We start from the raw sequence: 20,924 nt of genomic DNA on the forward strand, positions 1-20,924 counted from the left end.
TATTACTCTATTAAAATAGCCCCTACTAAAGCGGTTTTATTTAGTCCCCAACCCTACTTGAGAAACCCTTGCCACCTCTCGTGCTCAGATGCTTGTCTCTCCTCTCTCCTATTTAAACCATCGATCAATCTCTCTTATCTATCTATCAGCTCATCCATTGTAGCAGAACTTTGCAGAATGTGTCACCTTCTCCAGTTTAATGACTTGCAGATCAACAGCTGTCTAAAGGTTTAACTGATATACAGAGCATCCGTCTAGCATCCATATGCCATCTACTTTCATCCGTCTGTCCCTCCGTCCAGTCGCTCTTCCACTCCAGATGTGTCACTATCCCACCTTATTTTAATGACTTACAGATAAACGCTCCTCTAATAGCCTCTTTGACTTACACAACAGCTGGTCTCGCCTTCTAAACAGACTCTCTTTAAAGCCTTTAAGATGTGTGTGTGCGAGAGAGGGATAGAAAGAGAGAGAGAGAGAGAGAGAGAGTGTACAAGTATGTGTGTTTCAAGCATTCATATGCTTATTTCCTTTTTCTGTATGCTTAGCATATAAGCTCTGGACTCCACCTTTGAAATTGCTCAGACAAATAATTGTTGATCTCTTTTCAGCTGTCAGAAGATAAAAAAAAAGGAAAAAGCTTGGTAATTTGCTGACGGGAAAAGACTAGTCCTCAGAGCTTTGTAGTACATGACACCTATTTTGCTGTGGCTTGAACAAGAATCACTTGACTGAGGCAAAGGACAGATGCAGGATATAGCCACGAGGGCGATCTAATACAATCACAACCACTTGAGTTTTCAATTATAAACATCTCCTCGTAAGGATCTTCATGAAGAGCTACTCAAAGTTTAGTAAATTAGAATGAGTGCAAAAGTGAGAGATGGTTTCTTTTTTTGGCCATACTTAATAAAAAGAGTATAAACCCTGGTTGTTATCAGTAAATAGTGAAGAAAAACATCCTGCATTGCTGTGTTTCTCAACAGTTTGTTTAGATTTTTCAAACAACTCACTTGTGTATGTGAGGCGGAAGCCCTGATCAGTTCCAGAAGCATTGCTGTTGAACTCCAGCCACAAGCGATTGGATGTACTATTGATGATATGACCCATGATGCCATCACGTGTAAAGTTGCCAAGGAGACGGGATGAAGTGTTCTCTCCATCATACACCTGTCAATCAAAACAAAGGAACGAGACAGCAGAGCATGAATAAAAACATGAGTGAAAAGGTTTGTGTGGTTTTGTAGAAGCTTATGGGAGTGAACGTCTACCAGTTACGGTAATGAGAATATTGCAGCGCGTGTGTTCACAGAGCACTGCTGACCTGGTGTGGTCTGCAAACATAACACGGAAAAAAAATGTTGAAACCAAACTGCAGGGTGCTGCTGCATTGCCTTTGCTTCCCTCTCTGCTTGCCAGTCAGTATGCAATGATGAATAAAATACAACATCACTGTTCTATAGAAATAATTCTACTTTGCTTGACTTTGCCTCAGACTGCACCTTGTGAAGCATCTAAAAAGAGAGAGCCTATGTGAGGTTTTACTGGGCTAACTTAAACCAATAAAGCCTATTTTTTCAATGCAACAATTCCAGAGTATAAATAACCAAAACTTTAATCCTTGTTGGTAAATAAACCTGCTACCTTAACTAAAATGTTGTTTGCACCACTCAAAACTGGTGAAGTTTTCATGAAGTGAAACATATTCAAAATCGTACTTCCAGATTTGCAGTTTAATCTGTGTCTAGCACCTGTGGGAAGCAGCAGATTTGAATATCACTTTAATTTGTGTATTGGCTGAGGAGATACTGCATTTCTCAATGAAATATAAAAAAAGGAGCTTAATCACATTTGAGTTTGACTCCAGCTGTGATAAGTGTTTCAAATTTGTGTTCACATTTTTTCAAAATATGCTGCTCAAGAGGACTGATGTTAACAGAGGAAACCATAAACAAGTAACATAGTGTTTTTCCTCGAAATCCCCAGTAAAAGCCAGAAGTCTCAGGATGCATGTTCTCCACTATTAAAAAGGCAAGTCAGTGTGTGTGTGTGTCTGTGTGTGTGTGTGTGTGGGAATTGGTTTGAGATGCCGTCATGCATATTAGTGAAGTTAAAAATGGCAGGAGACTGTTAAAAGGATGAAAACAGGATGGATTAAATTTACAGCATAAAAACATCATTTAATATTGCAGGACTTAACTGTAATTCCCTTTGTTGATCGCCTTTTTCTTCTCTGATTTTTGACAGATATGAAACTGATGATGAAATTTAAATTTCAGCTTTTTGGCTCAATTCAATCTTTCTTTTTGGTTCTCACTGTTTGCACTATAATGATCTACCTGCAACTGTGCACTCACACTGGCAGCACAAACAAGAGACAAAACAGCTGGAGGTCATTTATTTCACATGAGCGTTGTGAGACAAGTAGATACGGAGGGTGGAGTAATGGCTCCCAGAGAGATCTTTGCAGCTTGGCAACACAAGGAAGTCAGGAAGAGTTTAACATATAACTACAAATAATAAACAGCAAATAACAAAGCAACTGAGGGATTGATGTGCACCAATCAATACTGTAGGCCATTCTTTGTGATCTAAATACTTTAATTTTCTTAAAAACATGACTCAATCCACAAGATGGCTCAACATAGCACAGCAAACAGATTCAGTTTGTTGTTTGAAGCCAAAGTAAGCCAACATACATGCAAAAAAATGTAAATGTGCTAGCTGTCTATTAAGCCGTATTTTGAAAACATTGTTTGCAACATCCTGAGCACATACAGCAGAGTAGGAGATTATGCAGCAGAAGATGTGAAGATGCATTTATATGAATGAGAAAATTGTGATTATCTGAAAATGACATGCCCTCAAAATGAAGTAAACTTGCCAACATTGACATCATATATGCAGAAAAATGGTCCTATAACTTCCCAACTCTGGAAAGTTTTGGAGTCTACTCTTTGCCCTCTTGTGAATGTAGAGGAGAAGTAGTAGTTGGTGAGGGGCAGTCTATTTTTGACTGCAGTTTGAAGGCGAGAATTAGGACTCAGATGCACCTGATAGCAAATACTATCTCACAGCCAGGATATAAATGTGAACTGCTCGTGCTTATATTTGGCAGCCTAAGACATTTCCAAAGATTGGTGAAGACAGGTCTGCAGGTGGCAGGAATACCAAAGGAAAAGGGCTAAGGGGATGCAGTGTTCTAACTCTACAGGCATTACCAGACAGTGGAGACATGTCACGATCTGAAGTAAAATATACAGTATGTTGGAGTGTGTGGTTGTGAAGGAAAGCATACACAGGAGGAAAAAGACAGACATGGCAAAGGATAGAATGTAATTGAGCAAAAGCTTCAAGAAAAAAATACAATAGTGGTATCACGGTATCTGTAGCCTTACTCCCCAAAAATTAATTTTCCTTCTGTGCTTCTCCTTCCAGTTCAAATTGTCAGTGTACCCCAATTTTGCATCTCGTTGTCTGTATGTCTTTCTCTCTTTCTTTCTTTCTCTCTATCTTTCTCTCCTCCTCTCTCTGTTTCAGTAAAACTCAGTATGGTTAATGAAAAGCCCTGCGGCTCATAAATCAACATGTCACCATCTGCCACCCCTCCTCAATGTGTCTGTCTGACTCTCCCTCTTTCTCGGTTGCTCTCCTGTCACCCCTATTTTCATAGAACAATTCCTGCACCACCCGACTCTGTTTCTTTCTTGCCCTTTCTCGTTTTTTTTTCTTCAGGGTTTTAGTACATCTGAGCAAATCCGGTCAAGCACTGTATTAGAGGGCATTCTTAGGCAAATTGAGCTTGGTTAGGCTTTTCTTTAGCCATGCCAGGATGAAAACCTTAGCCAATAGCAAAAGGAATTGTAATGAACTGTTTCATATGTTACAGGAGATTTTAGCCTGAAGCTTGCTGGAACAGTCAAACAAATGGTTTGTGTTCAGAGTATTCTGCTGCAGTAACAGGCATGAGCTCCATTACCGTTAGCCTGGGGAGTGGCATGCTAATTGCTAGCCTAAGTGGCACTTTGGGGCTTTCCCTTCAGTTCATTATAGTTATGCTTTCTGCTAAATTCTTTGTGAAATTTATAATTAACAGACATGCCGTATATTGCTTGTCACAGCCCTTATAAACGCTAATTTGTATAGCATTGAATCATTCAGATCATCACATCATGCACCTGCTATCTGTTGCATAATTACGACTTTTCACATGACTAAATTATGCCAGTACCATTATTTCCAAAATGATGAATGCTCTGGAGGAAAATGTGCAAGAGCTGAAAACGGCTTGATTTTACAGTTTTATCTAGATCATTTGTGAGAGTATAGGTCAACAGCCTCATGTGGCCATTAAACACACGTAAGACAAGTGTTGGATTCATGTAAATGGAGACACAGCATTGCGTTTCAGAGGACCTTACTACTGGTAGAGCAAAAATTGAAAAGTCTGGTCTAAGCATTTAACAGCAACTGTAAAGTATTTATACTCTGATTAAGTGTTCAGATTGTGTGACTGGCTCCCACTGGCAAACAAACCATTAGCCATTATTTAGGACCCTCAGCATCAAGACTGAAGCCAAAATCTAATATTGTTGAAAGCTCCATGTGGAACTTGTTGAACAACATTCTTGCAAATCAATCTTTGGGCCTCTTGTTACTTTTTAATTGCTATGTTAGCATCCAGCGTGCCCTCATTAACTTGTGTGATCTCCAGTCATTCTCTGTGTTCTGTCTCTCTGTTCCTCTTATTTTCTGATAAGGAATCAATTTACTACAGTAAATACTATGTCAAGTGTCTTGTGAAGACCACAATCATATTTTGAAAAAGAGCAAATGCCTTCCTCTGCTCTCCGGCCTTTGAAGCTGTATCCTCATGTTGAATTACGGGGATGGTCATATGGAACATGCTGGAGAACTAAGATGAAAAAACTTCTTATGGCTGGATCAGCTTCTCTTCATGGCTATTGTCCAAATTCAGGCCATGATGGAATTTACTGCACAAGCAATATTTAAGAATGTTTATGTCTGTTGGAATCGTTTTCTTTTCCTCTAAGGGATTTTCCATGTTTTAATACCTTTCCCATTTTTACAATGATGTCACGCTTCTCTAAAAGTCAGGGGGAACCCAGCTAATACAATCCAACTACAGACAGGCTCAGCCAATGCTCTAGGCCTAATACTGATAATACACTCTAACCACATACTGGCTTAACCATGCCCTCAGGCCTAATACTGCTAAGAGACATTGTGAATAGAAGAAGTCTCAGACGATGTCTGTCGGACAGCGTCAAGACTGTAAAACAGCTCACACAGCTGCTCCTCACTGACACTGAAGTGGGCACATGCGCTCAAGAGAGGACTTATGAGGAATTACAAGCCTGGGAACATCTGTAATTCTTTTTGTAGTTCAGACATACACAAGCATGCACATCCAAGTTTATAATATGTAAACACTTCAATGAATCACTTATATATACAGCACAGCAACTCCAAATCCTTCAAATTTATTGGGGCACCAGCAGACTGAGAACAACCATAACAATATATTGCAGACCAAGTTTGTATAGCCTTCAAGTGTCTTCAAGTGCAACACATCAATTACAGCTGACACTGCATAGCTAATCCATCACTATGGTGTTATTTTGTCACATAAAAAAGCGCTGATGGTTGAGACGTTCATCTCAATACAAATAATCTTTGCTGAAGTTATGGAATAGTAACTGTAAAGTATTCTGTCCTTGAGCATTTTTTAAAAATTCAGTCCTACAACATATTACGACTAATAATGGCGTATAAACCAAAGTCAAACAAACACTTAATGTAACTTAACAACAACAACACGCTGTGGTCGGTTCATTATAGGGTTAACAGTAACCTACGAACATAAGAGGCTGAATTGATCCTTTTGTGCTTCTGTTTCCCGAGTTTCCATTCAGCTGTGGATGGCCCCTGCAGCAGAGGCACCATCAGCACTAATAGAGAACATGGGTAATAAACCCCTGCAGGGATGTTACTGCTTCTTACAACAATGTTTAACACATCTAACAGCAAGGGCAAACCTTGCTAATACAATTTAACTACATATTGGCTAAACCAGGGAGTCTGAAGAGCCTCCTGTTGTTCATGTTTTTAGTCCAGTCTTCTTCTTGCACACCTCATATAATTAAGGGCTACGCAGTTTCTGAGACCTTAATTGGACCAGGTTTGCATTGCTGGACATTTGATGGATTTTAAGGACTGCATTGAGGATATAAATACTCTTCATGACATCATGCAGCTCATTGTACTTCTTCATGAGTGAATGAAAGAATAGGAAGAACAGGAAATTGTTGAAGTGGCTAATATGAATTTAAACTACATTTACAAGAGGATGAACATCGTGACATATGTTTTAGTATTGTTGAATCAAATCTGCAGTTATATTCACTGGAAAGGTAGGTGACCTTGAACATGAAAGTAAGCATTCTTTTGGATATAGCTTTGAATAGAAGTCACATACACTTCAATAAAACCAAACAAAAAATGCTGCCTTTTAATATTTGCTGCTTCAAAAATAACCGATAGCTCATAGATATATAAAGGAATAATTCAATTTGGAAATGAACTAACTGTTTCATCTTGGCTATTTTCTAAATTCTTGCGATTGATTTAGAATAAAAGACTTGAAAAAGTACAGAAAGAGGCTTTGTACACAGCATTACTGCAGAGCTACATAAAGCGCTGAGCTAAACATGCAAACTTTAATTACAGATCCCTGATCATATACTTTTATGGTCTGTATATTGTTAATGATGCATTATTTTACTGGGTTTTTGTGAACTCCATTATTGTTGATATCACACAATGACATTACAATCTTTTCGAGTCTATACATGTCAAAATATGCAGCTTTGTATATCGTCATGTTTTGGCTATCCATTTAATCCTGTATGTGCCACGTGTGCAAATAAATGATGCATTTATACATTTTCTACCACTTGATTGAGAAGACCTTTTTTGTATGCGTACCTTGAGATAGTCTCCATCTTGCAATGAAAAGCTCTCAGCTTTCAGCCTGATTCCTTTGCCCTTTTCAGTAGTGATGCGGTAGATGCACTCATGGTTGTTATCGTAGTTGGATGGGAAGTTAGGAGACAGGAGAACACCTTCTGGTCCTAGTGAGGAGGCTCCACACTCCGCTACAGCAACAGAGAGCAAAGGGGGGCCGGGACAGTGTGGATCAAAATCACAGAATTTCTACCTAATTATCTTTGAGCAGTCAGAATATCTGGGTTGCCTTGTTGTGTAAAAAAAAGACAGGAGAAGTCAGAAAAAAGAGAGATTAGAGAGAAAAGTATATCCACTTTAAGTCAGCAGGCATGACAACAATAAAGATGATGATAATAATAATGAGCTCTTCAGTGTAACATAGCTTAAAAGCAATTGTTTAAGATGTGCTTTAAATAAGATAATAACAACAAATATATTTAAAACATAACAGTAAATCACAGAGGGTACGATGTAAAGATATGGCACAAAATTAAGTCTGGATTAGTTTGTCAGAAAATAGAAATTACACAAAATTATCTAGCAGGTACGCTGGCTATCAAAGTTTAGGAATTGGTTCTTTTTGCAAATAGAGTCTTGTCAAGTGTAAATGAGGAGAGAAGAAAGGAAAAGAGAGACGAGCAGGCTTTTAACTCCCACTAAGGAGGACCGTCACCACTTGGTCAGGAGGGAGAGGAAATGGAAGTAATGAGATAGACAAGAGAGAAGCTTGTGTGGAACAACATGGTAGTCACTGAGAAAATAAAACTAAACAAAACACAAGATGCAGTCTTTATCCAATCAGACACAATCTAAAATTCTAAACAGCATTATTGTAAATGTTCTGTTGTTTTCAAAGCAGATTATGGCAGGAGATAAGGAGCATGGATCTTTGAAGAGTGAAGAGAGCTCTATAGAGTGGGACAGAGAGAATAGAGGATAAAGGGGGAAAAGAAAGGGATAAACAGAGCTGAAGTAGGAAGAAAAGAAAAGAAGATTCCCGAAGAACCAAGACAGACAAGGGCCTTTGGAAAATATGCAGACAGAAATTAGAAAAGGGAAACGGGGAGTAACAAAAGACACAGTATTAACACTTTTCATATAGCAGCTAATGCCCTAATTATCTACCCAAGGACTGTCTAAATACAGAGGGAGAGGAGGAGAAACGGTTAGAAAGTGCTAGGGACATTTGAAAAAAGAGAGGGATAGAGATGAACCCAGTGAGCACTGCCAGCTGTGGTTGCTCCTTTTCCTCTTAGTCAGGCCTGATCTTTTGACAGATAATGCCATTATAGCATTTTCAGTATGCTCTTTTTAGGGCTTGAAAATTATCAGCAGTCACCAGTCAGACTGTCATAAATTAACATTGATACTCTTCAAATACCAACAAATTACAGCCTGCTTACAGCAAAATCCTTGCAAATAAAACCAAAAGACACCCAGTCAAATTGTAGTAAATTACCATTGTGGCAGCAGTAAAACACTGGTGAGTTACAAGCAGGAAAATGCTGATATTTAGCTCAAGGCTTATTAATATGGTGAGGAAGGTAATTTGAAAGCTCTATTTTACAAGCCGCCAGATATTTTCACACAAATAAACCAATCCAAAGCTATAAATATTGGGGGCAGAAATACTTTTAAAAGGCTCGTTACAACGTCGCTATTTATAATGTTATGTAAGAGAGCAATGTGGTTTAAGGAAGGTCTATAAGAATATTCAAAAATAATAAAATAATGTAAGAACACTATACACTATATGCAAGAACAATATAATGCCCAAATGTCTGAAACTATTCTCTAAATGAATAAAAAAAAGGAATCATCGATCTATCTCGATTTGTGTTTTGCAGTGTCAATCATATTACATTTCTACCGAGACACCATTCACTAAGTCCTTCTGACTTCTTCACTGTCTTACCTATACATCGCGGGAGTATGTTGCTCCAGACTCGCCTGCCGCCTCCCAGACAAGTGATCTTGCTGTCTCCCTCAAGTCGGTAGCCATGGAAACAAGAGAAGGCCAGTGAGTCGCCAACTCGAAATCTGAATCCCATCCGCCTGCTGTATGCCGGAACGCCGGGATCCTCGCATGGCTCCAAGTCGTATTCTATACGTCCGGGAGAGATAAGCAACATTGTTGAGGAGTCACTGTAAAAGGATTGAAGTGGTGCAAAATGTACAGGAACTGAGTGAGTACTGTAAACATAACCAACACTAAAGTATTTAAGAAATATTGTTTAAAAAATCGGGCTTCAGTAAAATTGAAACCCTCATGCTGAAATGTACATATAGGACCACTGCCATGAATTACAAACTAAGTTGATGGCGTGATTGTTTAAATGTCACATTGTAATCTTATTAACAGAACTGACCAGTAATCTAAATGCAGTAACTACGCAATTTTAGATTTCAGAAGGTTATGCACAATATTGATCAATATTTGATGTTCCAACATCTTTGTAACTGAGTTTACTACAGTACACCACACGCATGTGGCGGGAGCTTAATATGATCCTACTGAAGAAAAGAAAGTAACATCCTGTCCAGTCCTGCAAAAAGGTAACAACTGCAGCCTCTCAATATAGAGGAATTAAAGTGAAACTCTCGCCAAAAAGCAACCTAGGCTTTATTTGTTATTGAATATGAGTCAAACCTTCGGGTAAATGCATAATTACGACAAAAGAGGCACTTTTAAGATTTACCGTAGTTTCGTTTTTGGGCAAGCTAATTTTCAATGGGGTGCAGGGGCACTATGACGCTAGCATCAAAATCGTTATTTTTAAAACACTAAGAAGGCTCGTCACAACATGAAACTTTGCTCGTAGTATCACCAGGGTCTCTACACATGAACATGAGCATTGAGAACATTGTTTGTGTACACAGAGTTTACTAAAAAGAAGGTTTTTGGACAACATATTGTTAGCAGTAGCACCTCCAGCGCGCCGCCGTGATGGCAGACAAAAAGTGTCGATCCCCGAGTGCGACCTAACAGGTAGAAGGTCCACCACTTTTCCAACAAATACGGCGACGATATCAAATGTTTTATGCCTCAAAATATGTACTGGGACCCTGTTTCTAATGTTGCTGAAGTTTGGTGCTGTTCTGAGCATTATTTGTGGCTTTTTGATGGCGGTTTATACTTGGACCTATTTACTGCAATGTATTGTTGTTGTGCGGTCGTTTCTGAGGATGCTAAAACTACGTAAGCTAGCGGTCTGCAAACTGTATCTCTCGGGGGGGGGGGGGGGGTCCTACTCGGTGTCACGGTGTGTTAGAACATAGATTAAACTTACACTGGAATATCCCTTTAAGTCTGTTGTGCAAATAAAATCAAGCCGTTTAGATGGATTTACTATCCCATCCATGTTCCCAAAAACAGCTCTCTTTTAGTGTCCTTACCTGAGAAAGTAATATTAAAGCCTTCATAACTCATGGAAAAATCCGAGATGAAACGTAGCTGAGCGCTGAAGTTCCCATAGAGCCCTGCTTTGACACTAGGGGGCAGCACTGAGCCGGTCAGTCGCGCTACTGGAACCTGGAAATTGCCATCTTCAATGATGGAAAGGTAGTCATGGTTCTCCTCCAGATGGAAGGTGTGGAAAACCAGATGGACTCCTGGAAATCCATGGATGAATGAAATGAAGTGGATGCATGAATGCATGGATGGATACACAGTACAAGACGGAGTGTTAGTTAAAGACACAAAGATGGCAACAGACAGACGGCAACAAAATCAGAAAACAGATACACACATCAGGTAACATACTGAGCGCGACAGTCTTCAAAATGTGCCAAATCAAATATCCATTTTTATTAACTTATGGTAGGAGGGCATTTCTTTTTTTTTTTTTACAAATGCATTCAATAATGTATGTACAATATACACATGATCTTACCTTTCCCATGAGACACCTCTATAGTCCAGGTGCAGTTCAGAGAATTTGGGTAGAAGTCAGGAAAGCCAGGAGACAGAATTGTCCCTGTTTTACCATAGACATAGCCTCCACAAAGAGCTACAAAGAGAAAGGAAGAGACAGAGATGAGTGTGGGAAAAGATTAGTTTTTTCCAATTTTCCCATTGTACAAACCTTTTACACTTACCTAAAGACATAGACCTGCACAAATTCTGAAAATGTACTACTTGAGGTACAATCAAGGTGTCACCGCAAAATACTGTAACAATTTCTTTAACAATGGTATAATAATAATTCCTTAGCCCTAAATGTCCGCTGATTGTTCACAGACTGGAACTCAACCACATAGGTAGGAAACATGAGAAGAAACAGCCATCATTTCAGAATGACATCTTCATTGTTTGACTTTTCATGCCTAAACAAACTAAATAAACAAACTCTTCACTTTCATGAATGAATAACCACACTGACCTTATCGCTGATCGCTGATGGCTGACAGCTATGGACTACTATTACCTGACCATCGCCTATATCTAAAAGGCAACCCCACTAGAGAGCACAATTAGGTGGCGTGTCCCATCAGAGTTAAGAATTGTTGTATGTGACAGTGGGGACGAAATGAAAAAGAAGCATGTTGTTGCTCAGTGCACTAAAATTACGTCTCAATAGTGCGGTCAGTCATACCGTTTTCAAACATAGTTTTCTAAGCTTAGCATCCTTGGCTAGTCGGCCAGCATTGTTTTACTCATATGAGGCCGAACAAAGCTAAGTCATGGACATGTGGTGCAGAGACAAGGATGCTCTGCCTCAGATTTGTAAACAACGATGCCATGGTCCATCATGATGTTTCACTGTAGAGATCATCATATGCCAATTTGGCAGACATGGCCCAAACCTACTGAGAGAGCACATCTTAAATGACTCCTTTCAACTATGGGAAGGTTCATAACCTTTTTGGCATAGATTCATTTTACTGAACTGGAAACAGGCATAACCTCCCACATATACTATGTGAATAAAAGATGTTACGCAGCACCTAAAAGTAGAAGGTCAAAGATTTACTTTACGGGGCTCTGTTGACAAATTCCAGAAGACCTTGCAACCCTTTATTGATTATGTAGAGGCTAGGCAGTAAATATCCTCCCAACTCTATGCTACTACATCTAGCTTAAGTAAGATGTTAGTAATTACCATATAAAGAAGGCCTGAACCTTGGTAAACATTTATACTGTCAATATATTGTTCCTGTTTCTATGTTGGTGTGTTTTTTTGCTTCTGTGCACGTAAACATCATACTATTTGTGTGATATTTTGATTAATTAATATTCAGTCTGTACTGTTTGATAACTTGAATACCAATAAACAAATATTAGGGTTATGGTTGGGCTAACCCTAACCTTAACCCTAAATGAAGCTTCTGCTCCAGAGAGAGAAACCAAGGACAAAGTCAAGAGATGTACTTGATCAACAAACAGAAAGAAAGAAACAAAGGCAGAGTGAATTGTTGAGAAAGAGTGAGAGATTGGTGTGTGTAAACAAACTCATTTGGAATAGAGCAGATTGGATACTATAGTAACATAATGGAGAGTTAAAGGGGTCCTGCAGTGCATTCGAAACTATTCAAGTAAGATAATATATTGACTCTTTGTTTCTCTGTGATTGTGCCTGCATCCCTTTCAGTTCCATTCAGCTCAATTCAGTTAAAATTAATTCAATTAAAGTGCATCAAGGTGCTTGACTGGCATGGAAATAAAAGGGTGTGTTTTTCTCGTCTATGAAACAAACACATCCCAGACTATGCACTTGAACAGAGACAATAACGTTTATTCTTCACTGTCAATGTCCCTCCTGTCTGATTGTTGAAGGTTTATATGTATTTTGGTGCAGAAAAGTCCCTTTTAGCTCCTAAAATAAACATTACGATTATTCATTTGGTGAAAGGTTCGTAAAATGTTGTTATTTTTACTTTATGAAGACAAATGTTGTAGCTTCTCTTATTTCTTTATAGTGCAGTGTTTGTAGAGAGCTGCTGTGTGTGCACATCTCCCATTATATCTCTCTGTCCATCAGTGTCCTTCCCTCCATCTCATTCCATCTCATATTTCAACAGAGCTGGAGTTAAGTTGAATAGCTGTGATGAGAGCTTCTCTCTCTCTCTGACTAGCTGCCTTCTCACTGTGTTGTGGTAACCAGCGTCAGTTTTTTAACACTCCAACATTAGGATGGATTCAGATAAAACTAGGACACTGCCTGACTAAATGACCCTTGTTAAGAGGAGTTTTTGTGTGTGTACTGTATCTATTGTGTGCGAAAATACATACTTTACTATGTATGCATGTGTGTGTGTGTGTGTGTGTGTGAAAAGATAAGACACAGATTGTCAATGTATGTGTGCAAGAAAGCGTGAGATGTATAACAATGCCAGTGAAGAAAAGAATAAGACCGAAAAAAAGACTGTTCACCGATACCGAAAGATATGGCTTGTTTTTCAGAGAGGGGAAGGTTAATAAAGAAAAGTATACCAAACTTCAGCTACATTTTTCCTCCTCTTTGCCTCTCTGCGTGTTTCTTCATATTTAATTATATACCTCTTAAAGGATGCCATTTTTTGTACTATAAGGGATACTGTGACTTTGGTCACTTCGAACAAGTTGTTGTCTTGGCACCGACTACAAGCTTTAAAATGTCAAGGCGCCCCTTCAATATTCTCCCTGACACATAAAAGAGCAGCCAGTGTTTTGCATTATCTGTTTAGCTGACCCACAGGAATAAAATGAGCAATTTGGGTCCTACAGCCACTGCAGCATTACTTTTAGACACAATATTGTCAAAATAATGAATTGGGGCATCTGTGTGGTTGAAAGAGGTTTGGCCTTTCCTGTTTTAAATGTTAACTGTGCCAATGAGACTACTCTGTAGATAAGATTATAGTTGCTAATGTATGCATCCATGTGCATGACTTGCTTTGAGCATGGCAAAGGGAGTTTTAAATTTTATTTCATTTCTCCTATTAATTGATATAAGATGCCCAAGCCCTTTCTGTGTGGACATAGATCTAAGTTTCATCTGTGTTTGTGTGGGTTTGCTCCAGCTTCCTCCCCAAGGAAAGTGTCCTCTTGGATGCCCCGTATGTTACATGATAAAGTGCCCTCAGGGGTGGCCTTCCAGCAGAAAAACGTGATAAAATGTGGTCTAGAGTACCCTTCAAGTGCCCTTCCTATGCACTGGTGCCCCACTGCATGCAGCTGGTGCCCTTTAATTTCTTTACCCCAGCCTATCAGACATCCTGAGTCTGCCACTATCGCCAAAATATGGAGGAAGAGAGTAAAGTAACAGGTAAAGGCAATTGTTTTCTTATAAATCAAAAGCCAGTCATGCTTAAACATACTTGACACATTATTCCAGTCCCATGATCTTCTGTAAAAGCAACTAGTGACATATTATATTCTAGTCGAGGCTTACACACTGTTTTAGAAAGTGTCACTCTAAAATAGTGCGTCTTGTAACGTAACAGCTGTCTGGTGAGACGACACGCTTGGCTGAAAATTGAAAATGTCACAGTGGCCGTTTAAAACTGCTTACGTTATATGGCCGATATTGTGAGATGGATTGCCTCGGGATGTACTCACTCCCAAGATGAGACATCCTGACTTTGGCTTTCAAATTGGATCCTTCTCAATCTGCAGATTGAATCAGACGCCGTGCATTCATCTCCCATGATAGCATGAGCTGTGGGCAAACTCTGAATGGGAAGCCCTGCGAGTGGCCAGTGAGCATCTGTTTCAGTAGTGCCTGTTGACCCTGATGATTTCATTGAGGCTGGATGGATGGGAACACCTGCAACTCTCTCTCTCTCTCGCCTCTCCTGTTTCTGAGTCTCTGGCTCAATGTTGTTTTAGCCACTTTGTCCTATTCACTCCACTTCTGGTTTTATGTTCACGAAGAGGGGACGTCATGTTTGGGGCCATTTCAAACCAGTTAGTGGGAAAATTAATTGGACTATAAAACCCTCGGGCAGCAAATGTGCATTGATGTAAGCATATTGCCTAAAAATGTTGCAGTGAGACCATGTTGTTCAGTTACTGTATTTATGTGCTAACAAAATTCATCCCAATGTGTTAATCTGAGCATATGAAGCTAGTTGATTTGTTTATAGGGTGACATTTTAGTCTATAACATAACTACTTCATGACACTTCACTATCCCTTAACTTATCTCACACACAACAACTACACATCTGGCAGCTTTCAAAGGGGAATTTGGAAAACTCATCACCAGTAGACAATGCAAATATGGTGGAGCCAGGGCCAATTATGTGTGATAATGACGCTGCTGCAGTTCTGGATGCTCGTTGCCTGCTTATTGCCAAAAGTAAATCTGCCTGACCACCACATAAAGTGGCTTCCATGTGTCTTTTGTTTGTATTTGGGTTCTGTTTCATAGTGACAACTATCATTTTTAACATCAAGTCAGAAAGCAATATAATCTAATTGATTTGATGTGTTATTAAGAATAATTATTTATTTTCAGTAGTTTTTTAATAGTTTAGACGACCGCTGCCTTTCGTTCTCTTTTTATGGCTCCTTTGAATGCTACCAGCACATGCATTACATAACTGGGGACTCTGAATTGGCTGAAGGTGTGAGTGTGAATTTTGCATGCATCTGTCTATATGTGGTAGCCACGCAACAGACTCGAAACTTAGCTGCTACGTACAATATAATGGAGGGTTGGATCTGATGAAAAGAGCTAAATAAAGTAGTTGTGGTCTAAAACACTGAAATGCATATTCCTATATTTAGTATACATACAATTGTTTGATATGTTTGATACAAATTTCAAACGCTCCAAAATACAGGAACAGTAACTTATTTTTCTTAGCTGCTCTGTTTAGCTGGAAAATATAAAAACATCCTCTATAAAGCTTACATAACCAACCAGACCACCTGTTTTTTTGTCCAAGATTAAATTCAGATCACGATAACTTTCAAATTTGCCAAGAATAGACTTTAGTTAAGGTGAGCACACTTTCCCACTGTGGCAGCTTGTAAAGGACATTTCCAATTTGCTTTTCTGTTTTCTTCACAGAAGTGTTACAGGGATACGTTAACTTTCCCTTTTCTCTGTTCTCTGTGTTTAGAGAACTTGAAACTCTACATGACAGATATTAAAGGAGGTGAATGCTGTCATGGTGCTGCTGTGGCAGCTTGGTTATGTTTATTTTTTCTGTGGTTGTGTTTCCATTTTCAGCGTTTTGCCTTTTCCCCCTCCTTTCAACCTCGCCTGCTACTTCTCTGTGTGTGTATCTGTGGGTGTTGCAGCAGCAGAAGAGTGGCACACCTGAGGAGGACCAATTCATCATCCACAGCGTGTATCTACCTGGTCTCTCCACCACTTCAGTGCTAAGTCGTTGGGTCTAATACGGTGACTTCATGGAGCTACTACTTTGTGTTTTCTAGTTTTTGCCTTTGTGCTCATGCCCTTCTCTTTGTTGCCTTTTACAGTGGTCTCCAGCACCATTCTGCTCTGCCTTCTGCTCACCTGGGTTCCTCCACGCCGGCTCCACTCAACCCTTCTCGCATGCCTGCTTGCCTGCCTGCAACCCCCATCATCTCAACCACATCACCCTCCAGCACAGTTTGTTAAATAAATCTTCAATTCACTACTTCCTGTCTCTGTTGTCTGCATTTGGGTCCTAAAATATAATCTCAACCGTAACAGAATGCCCTCCTTTACACAATCAAATAAAACTTCTGAAATAGGGTACAAAGGACTTCAGCCCACTCTAAGTAGGGTCTTCATCAAGAGTGCTAAAAGGAAATATTCTCACCATCACAACTGGGAAGAGCGTGACTCCACTGATGATTTTGCTCACAGACAATTGGCTCCTGATCACTCAGTGTGTATCCTAGGTCACATGTAAATGACACACGAGAGCCAATGGAGAAGCTGCTGCCTTGGCGACGACCATTGACTGGTATACCGGGATCGAGACAGGAGTCTGACTCCATTCTCACACCTGAGAATCACATGAGACAAGCGCAAATACCACAGAGTCAACAGGGTGAGTGTGTGTGTGTGTGTGTGTGTGTGTGTGTGTGTGTGTGTGTGTGTGTGTGTGTGTGTGTATGTGGTTATAATTTCACCAGCAAAACATTTTGCCTATTTCTACCAAACATTTTGATCAGTCAGGAAATCAACCTTACTTTCATATCTGATGCTGAAGCCCACTGCAGAGCGGCTGTTGTCCGTGGTGAACAACAGGAAGAGGACGTTGGATGTGGAAATCAGGAAATGAGGTGCTTGGGTGCCATGGTATTCGCCGATAAGAGGAGACGAGGTGGAGGGGCCATCCCTGATTTCCAGTGTGTCATAGTTGACCTCAGTCTGAAACCTAGACAGACACACACACATTAAAAAAACATTATAACCTGACGTGCGCAAGGACAACATTTATGAGAAATGGTTGTTTGCAATCAGCAATGATGTCAAAAAAATTAACATGATTTTTATGCTGGATGTTCACTTTGCTCAACCACTGTAGGCACAGAAAATGAAACAATAGCAGTCTAATGAGCTATATAGCAATGTGCTAGAACAGGTCGATTTTAACAAAAATCTACCTGCCTATCTAAATAACTCTAACTACTAATTACCCTGTGTCTGCGTTTACTCTAATCTGATTAATTGACTTGTTGACTGTCTGAGCAATTACCTACAGTTGTGACTGCAGAGCCCTAACAACCTCTGTCGGTTCTTAATACCCTGAGTGCTGCTGGGTATAAATTTAACCATCACTGATTTAGAAAGAAAACATCATATCAATGAAATTAACTGCCTGGTGGGATACAAAACAGAGCTAGGAACCACTGACACACCGTCACAATCTGAATATTTAACTAGCAAAGTGAACAATTAACTAGCGACTCAACCAGAATCTTGCAATGCAAATGATAAATCCTACACAAATGAAATGCCTCACAGGCGATGAAGATAACTTGGCCTTTACATCACTTCCCAAAAAGACACATTTCAGCAATAGCAATTTCAGGCTACACTGCATCTGCGTGTGGCTTGTTTTAAGAGAAAAATGTGCAAAAAGCCAGCATTAATTTCATATTTAATGACTGTATTATGCAACAATTATACTAAATCCCTGAGTAACTGACGAGCAACCCTGAGAAAACATCTCTTTATACCTACATAACTAAATCACTGACCTGTCAAAGTGGATCTTCACAGCATGGTCTGGCTGGGCTTCGATCACCCACTGGCAGTTCAGAGAATCTTTATAGAAGGAGGGCCAACCAGGAGACAGCAGAACACCAGTAGGAGCTGTGAGATGGCCTCCACATGGAGCTACAGGGAAATAAACACACACACAACCACAGAGAGAGAAATTTAAATTAATCAATTTTCCTTGTAACAGTGTTACGGCATGAGCACAACATTCACATTACACCGAGTTAGCAGATTCATCATCTGCTCAATTTATTTTAGCTCTTAAATCCTTTTCTGAGTTTCCAGACTTCATACATAAACATTTACCTTCAGAAAATGTGCCGTGCCAACTGTAAGCTACAGCAAACAATTTTGAGCTACTCATTTTGAAAGACGCTAAAATAATTATGCCATGTTAATTTATAGAGGAAATCAAGTCCATTTATGTGTCAAATGATGCCAAAAAATGGCTCTTCATTTCCCTGCAGCTCAGAAGGCTGCAGGCAGCGAAGCCGGCACATCCTAACACTAATTTACAGCTAACTTAGGGTTCTCAAATCTCAATCATAGCACATTAAAATGGGCAAATCAGTCTAGCTGAGTTTTGATTTCATATCAAGAGTAATAAAAGCTTTATACCTCTGTACTACTTGTAGGCTGTTTTGCACACGCATTATGCTAACCTGTAGAGTAAGAAACCCTGAAAACTCATCCCAATGAGAGGGATAATTTTTTGCCATATTCCATATTTAGTAATTTGACACCCCTATTCAATTTGATTGTCTCCTCTATCACATTTATTAACAACAGGCAACATTTGATAGTGTTATTTAGAGAATACAATCATGATGGAGGGTATACAAGAAAGAGTGCAAATACTCAGAGGCCAGCGGTTCCCATTTGGAAGTGCTGAAATAAGGACACATTCGGTGTCCCTTCATTATTACTTCCACATACTAGCTTATCTCCACACTATGGATACTTCGCTGTATATTACAGTCTGCATAATGAATGCCTCTCCCTGAATACGTTTCAGCAGAACTACAATCTCATTTAAGATTACTGTTGAGAGAGACAGATGCAGGCAAACAGGCAGAATAAGTGTGGCGAGGCTGGAGGCTAAAGCAATTAGAAATGTATAGAGTTTTAAGGTGTATATGCACAATTGAGTTCAATGTAGAGTGCCAACCACCTGGATACCTTGTCACCTTATATTCTGGAAAGCAGAACATTTTTCAATGATTACCCATTGCTCATACATAATGTAAACAGTTTGTATGCATGTTTACCTTCACAGCGAGGTACAGCCGCAGACCAAACAACATTTCCATCCTGGATGATACAAGTCACCTGATCAGACCCCTGGAAATATGATATGAATGCATAACATTAGGGTATTGGATTCAAAGAAATAAGAGTACATGTAAGTTAAAGCTATTTACAGATACAAATCAAGTACATCAGATAAAGTTAGATGCATTTAGCCACTACTGCTACTAATATCATTAACACTAATATTCAAGCTAGTAAAGCTTATAAGACATGTCTGTATTTAACGGGACAATTGTTTAAGTTGTTTAATGCAGCTGGACTGGGGATTTCTTTGTGAAGGACTCAGGTTGGATTTTCCCCAACAGTCCAAAGGATTTGACTTAATGCACATTCTGAAGTGTATCATCTCAGCGCCTCTCTCAGAGACAGAGAGCGACTGTAGCTAACGTTAGTTTAGAGATGGAGTCCGCCAACATAAACTAACGACCAGATTTCAGCACAACACTGAAGTTCCACAGAGCCACTTCAACTTCTGTAAATAATATCCTATCATAGTAGATTAAGACAGGTGTCAGATTTTTACCTGTGTCCTAATGAATCCTTGATCACAGCGAAAAGCCACGGAGCTGCCGAGCTGAAACTGGTCACCATACCTCTGACCATTGACAGGAACCCCCGGGTCATGACACTCATTCTGACCAAAGGCTAAAAAGACACACAGAGAGACAAAAGTTAAAATAGGAGGGAATAGAACTGAATAAACTGTATGAAACAACCGAAGAAGCAGAATAAAAACAGAGAAGGAAAGAAAACACGTGTGTCCCTTTTTGAACAATGTTCTCTTTATTTCAATGTCTGAAAATGTGTTCTCCCAGAGGGGGAAAAAAAGTTTGAAAAGCCTCCCTGTATCATTGTCACTGAATGTGACATCTCCACTGATATGGAAATATGGGAATGGAATTATCTTCGCTTAGATTCAACCCTGTCATGTTTAGCTTATACTATCCTTATTCCAGAGATTAACCTGATCCCTCACAGAGCACACACCCAGTGATTGGACATGTCTCAGGTTGATTAGCTACTGATGGAGAGGAAATGAGGCGATAGTGAGAAAGAGATGGATGGAGAAAGAAATTAAAGCAGGACAGGAAATGGCAGGTACACAAACACACAATGCATACGTGCATACGTGCATATTGCACATACTGGTAGATGGATGGAAACACATTTGCATACATTTCTTTAAATATACATGTAGAGCACACAGAGACTGCATACAAAATGCACAGTTTCAAAAACCTGATATAATAAGAAGCGGTGGAAAGATTGGCATGCATGAAAAGGAGGAGAGACATGTATACATATTACATATTGTGTATAAGAAATACACAAGATATTAAAATTATATGTGTACACTCAGGAGAGGTAAAGGGGAAAGCAGTGAGATACAGAAAGTGTGATGGAAGGCTGTGCATGAAAGAAAAGGTGAAA

At 39.5% G+C, this 20,924-nt stretch overlaps 1 protein-coding gene across 3 annotated transcripts in view; it reads right to left on the reverse strand.

Annotated features, from left to right (window-relative positions):
* Positions 1 to 20,924, reverse strand: part of LOC115580272 (CUB and sushi domain-containing protein 1-like) — a 419,751-nt gene that overhangs the window by 117,513 nt on the left and 281,314 nt on the right. For all 3 annotated transcript variants that reach the window (XR_003983835.1, XM_030414457.1, XM_030414456.1), the window contains exons 16-25: positions 20,017 to 20,138; positions 19,451 to 19,523; positions 18,161 to 18,299; positions 17,147 to 17,334; positions 16,771 to 16,959; positions 10,923 to 11,039; positions 10,426 to 10,641; positions 8,945 to 9,133; positions 7,009 to 7,178; positions 1,014 to 1,170 (exon numbers count right to left, since the gene is read on the reverse strand). Coding sequence is in view for 2 of the 3 variants with exons in the window: in XM_030414457.1 (XP_030270317.1) it covers positions 1,014 to 1,170; positions 7,009 to 7,178; positions 8,945 to 9,133; positions 10,426 to 10,641; positions 10,923 to 11,039; positions 16,771 to 16,959; positions 17,147 to 17,334; positions 18,161 to 18,299; positions 19,451 to 19,523; positions 20,017 to 20,138 (1,560 nt within the window). In the remaining variant the exon portion in view is untranslated. The remainder of the gene's footprint in view (positions 1 to 1,013; positions 1,171 to 7,008; positions 7,179 to 8,944; positions 9,134 to 10,425; positions 10,642 to 10,922; positions 11,040 to 16,770; positions 16,960 to 17,146; positions 17,335 to 18,160; positions 18,300 to 19,450; positions 19,524 to 20,016; positions 20,139 to 20,924) is intronic.

The sequence above is a fragment of the Sparus aurata genome, chromosome 4 (assembly GCF_900880675.1).
Source record: "Sparus aurata chromosome 4, fSpaAur1.1, whole genome shotgun sequence".
Taxonomy (NCBI): domain Eukaryota; kingdom Metazoa; phylum Chordata; class Actinopteri; order Spariformes; family Sparidae; genus Sparus; species Sparus aurata.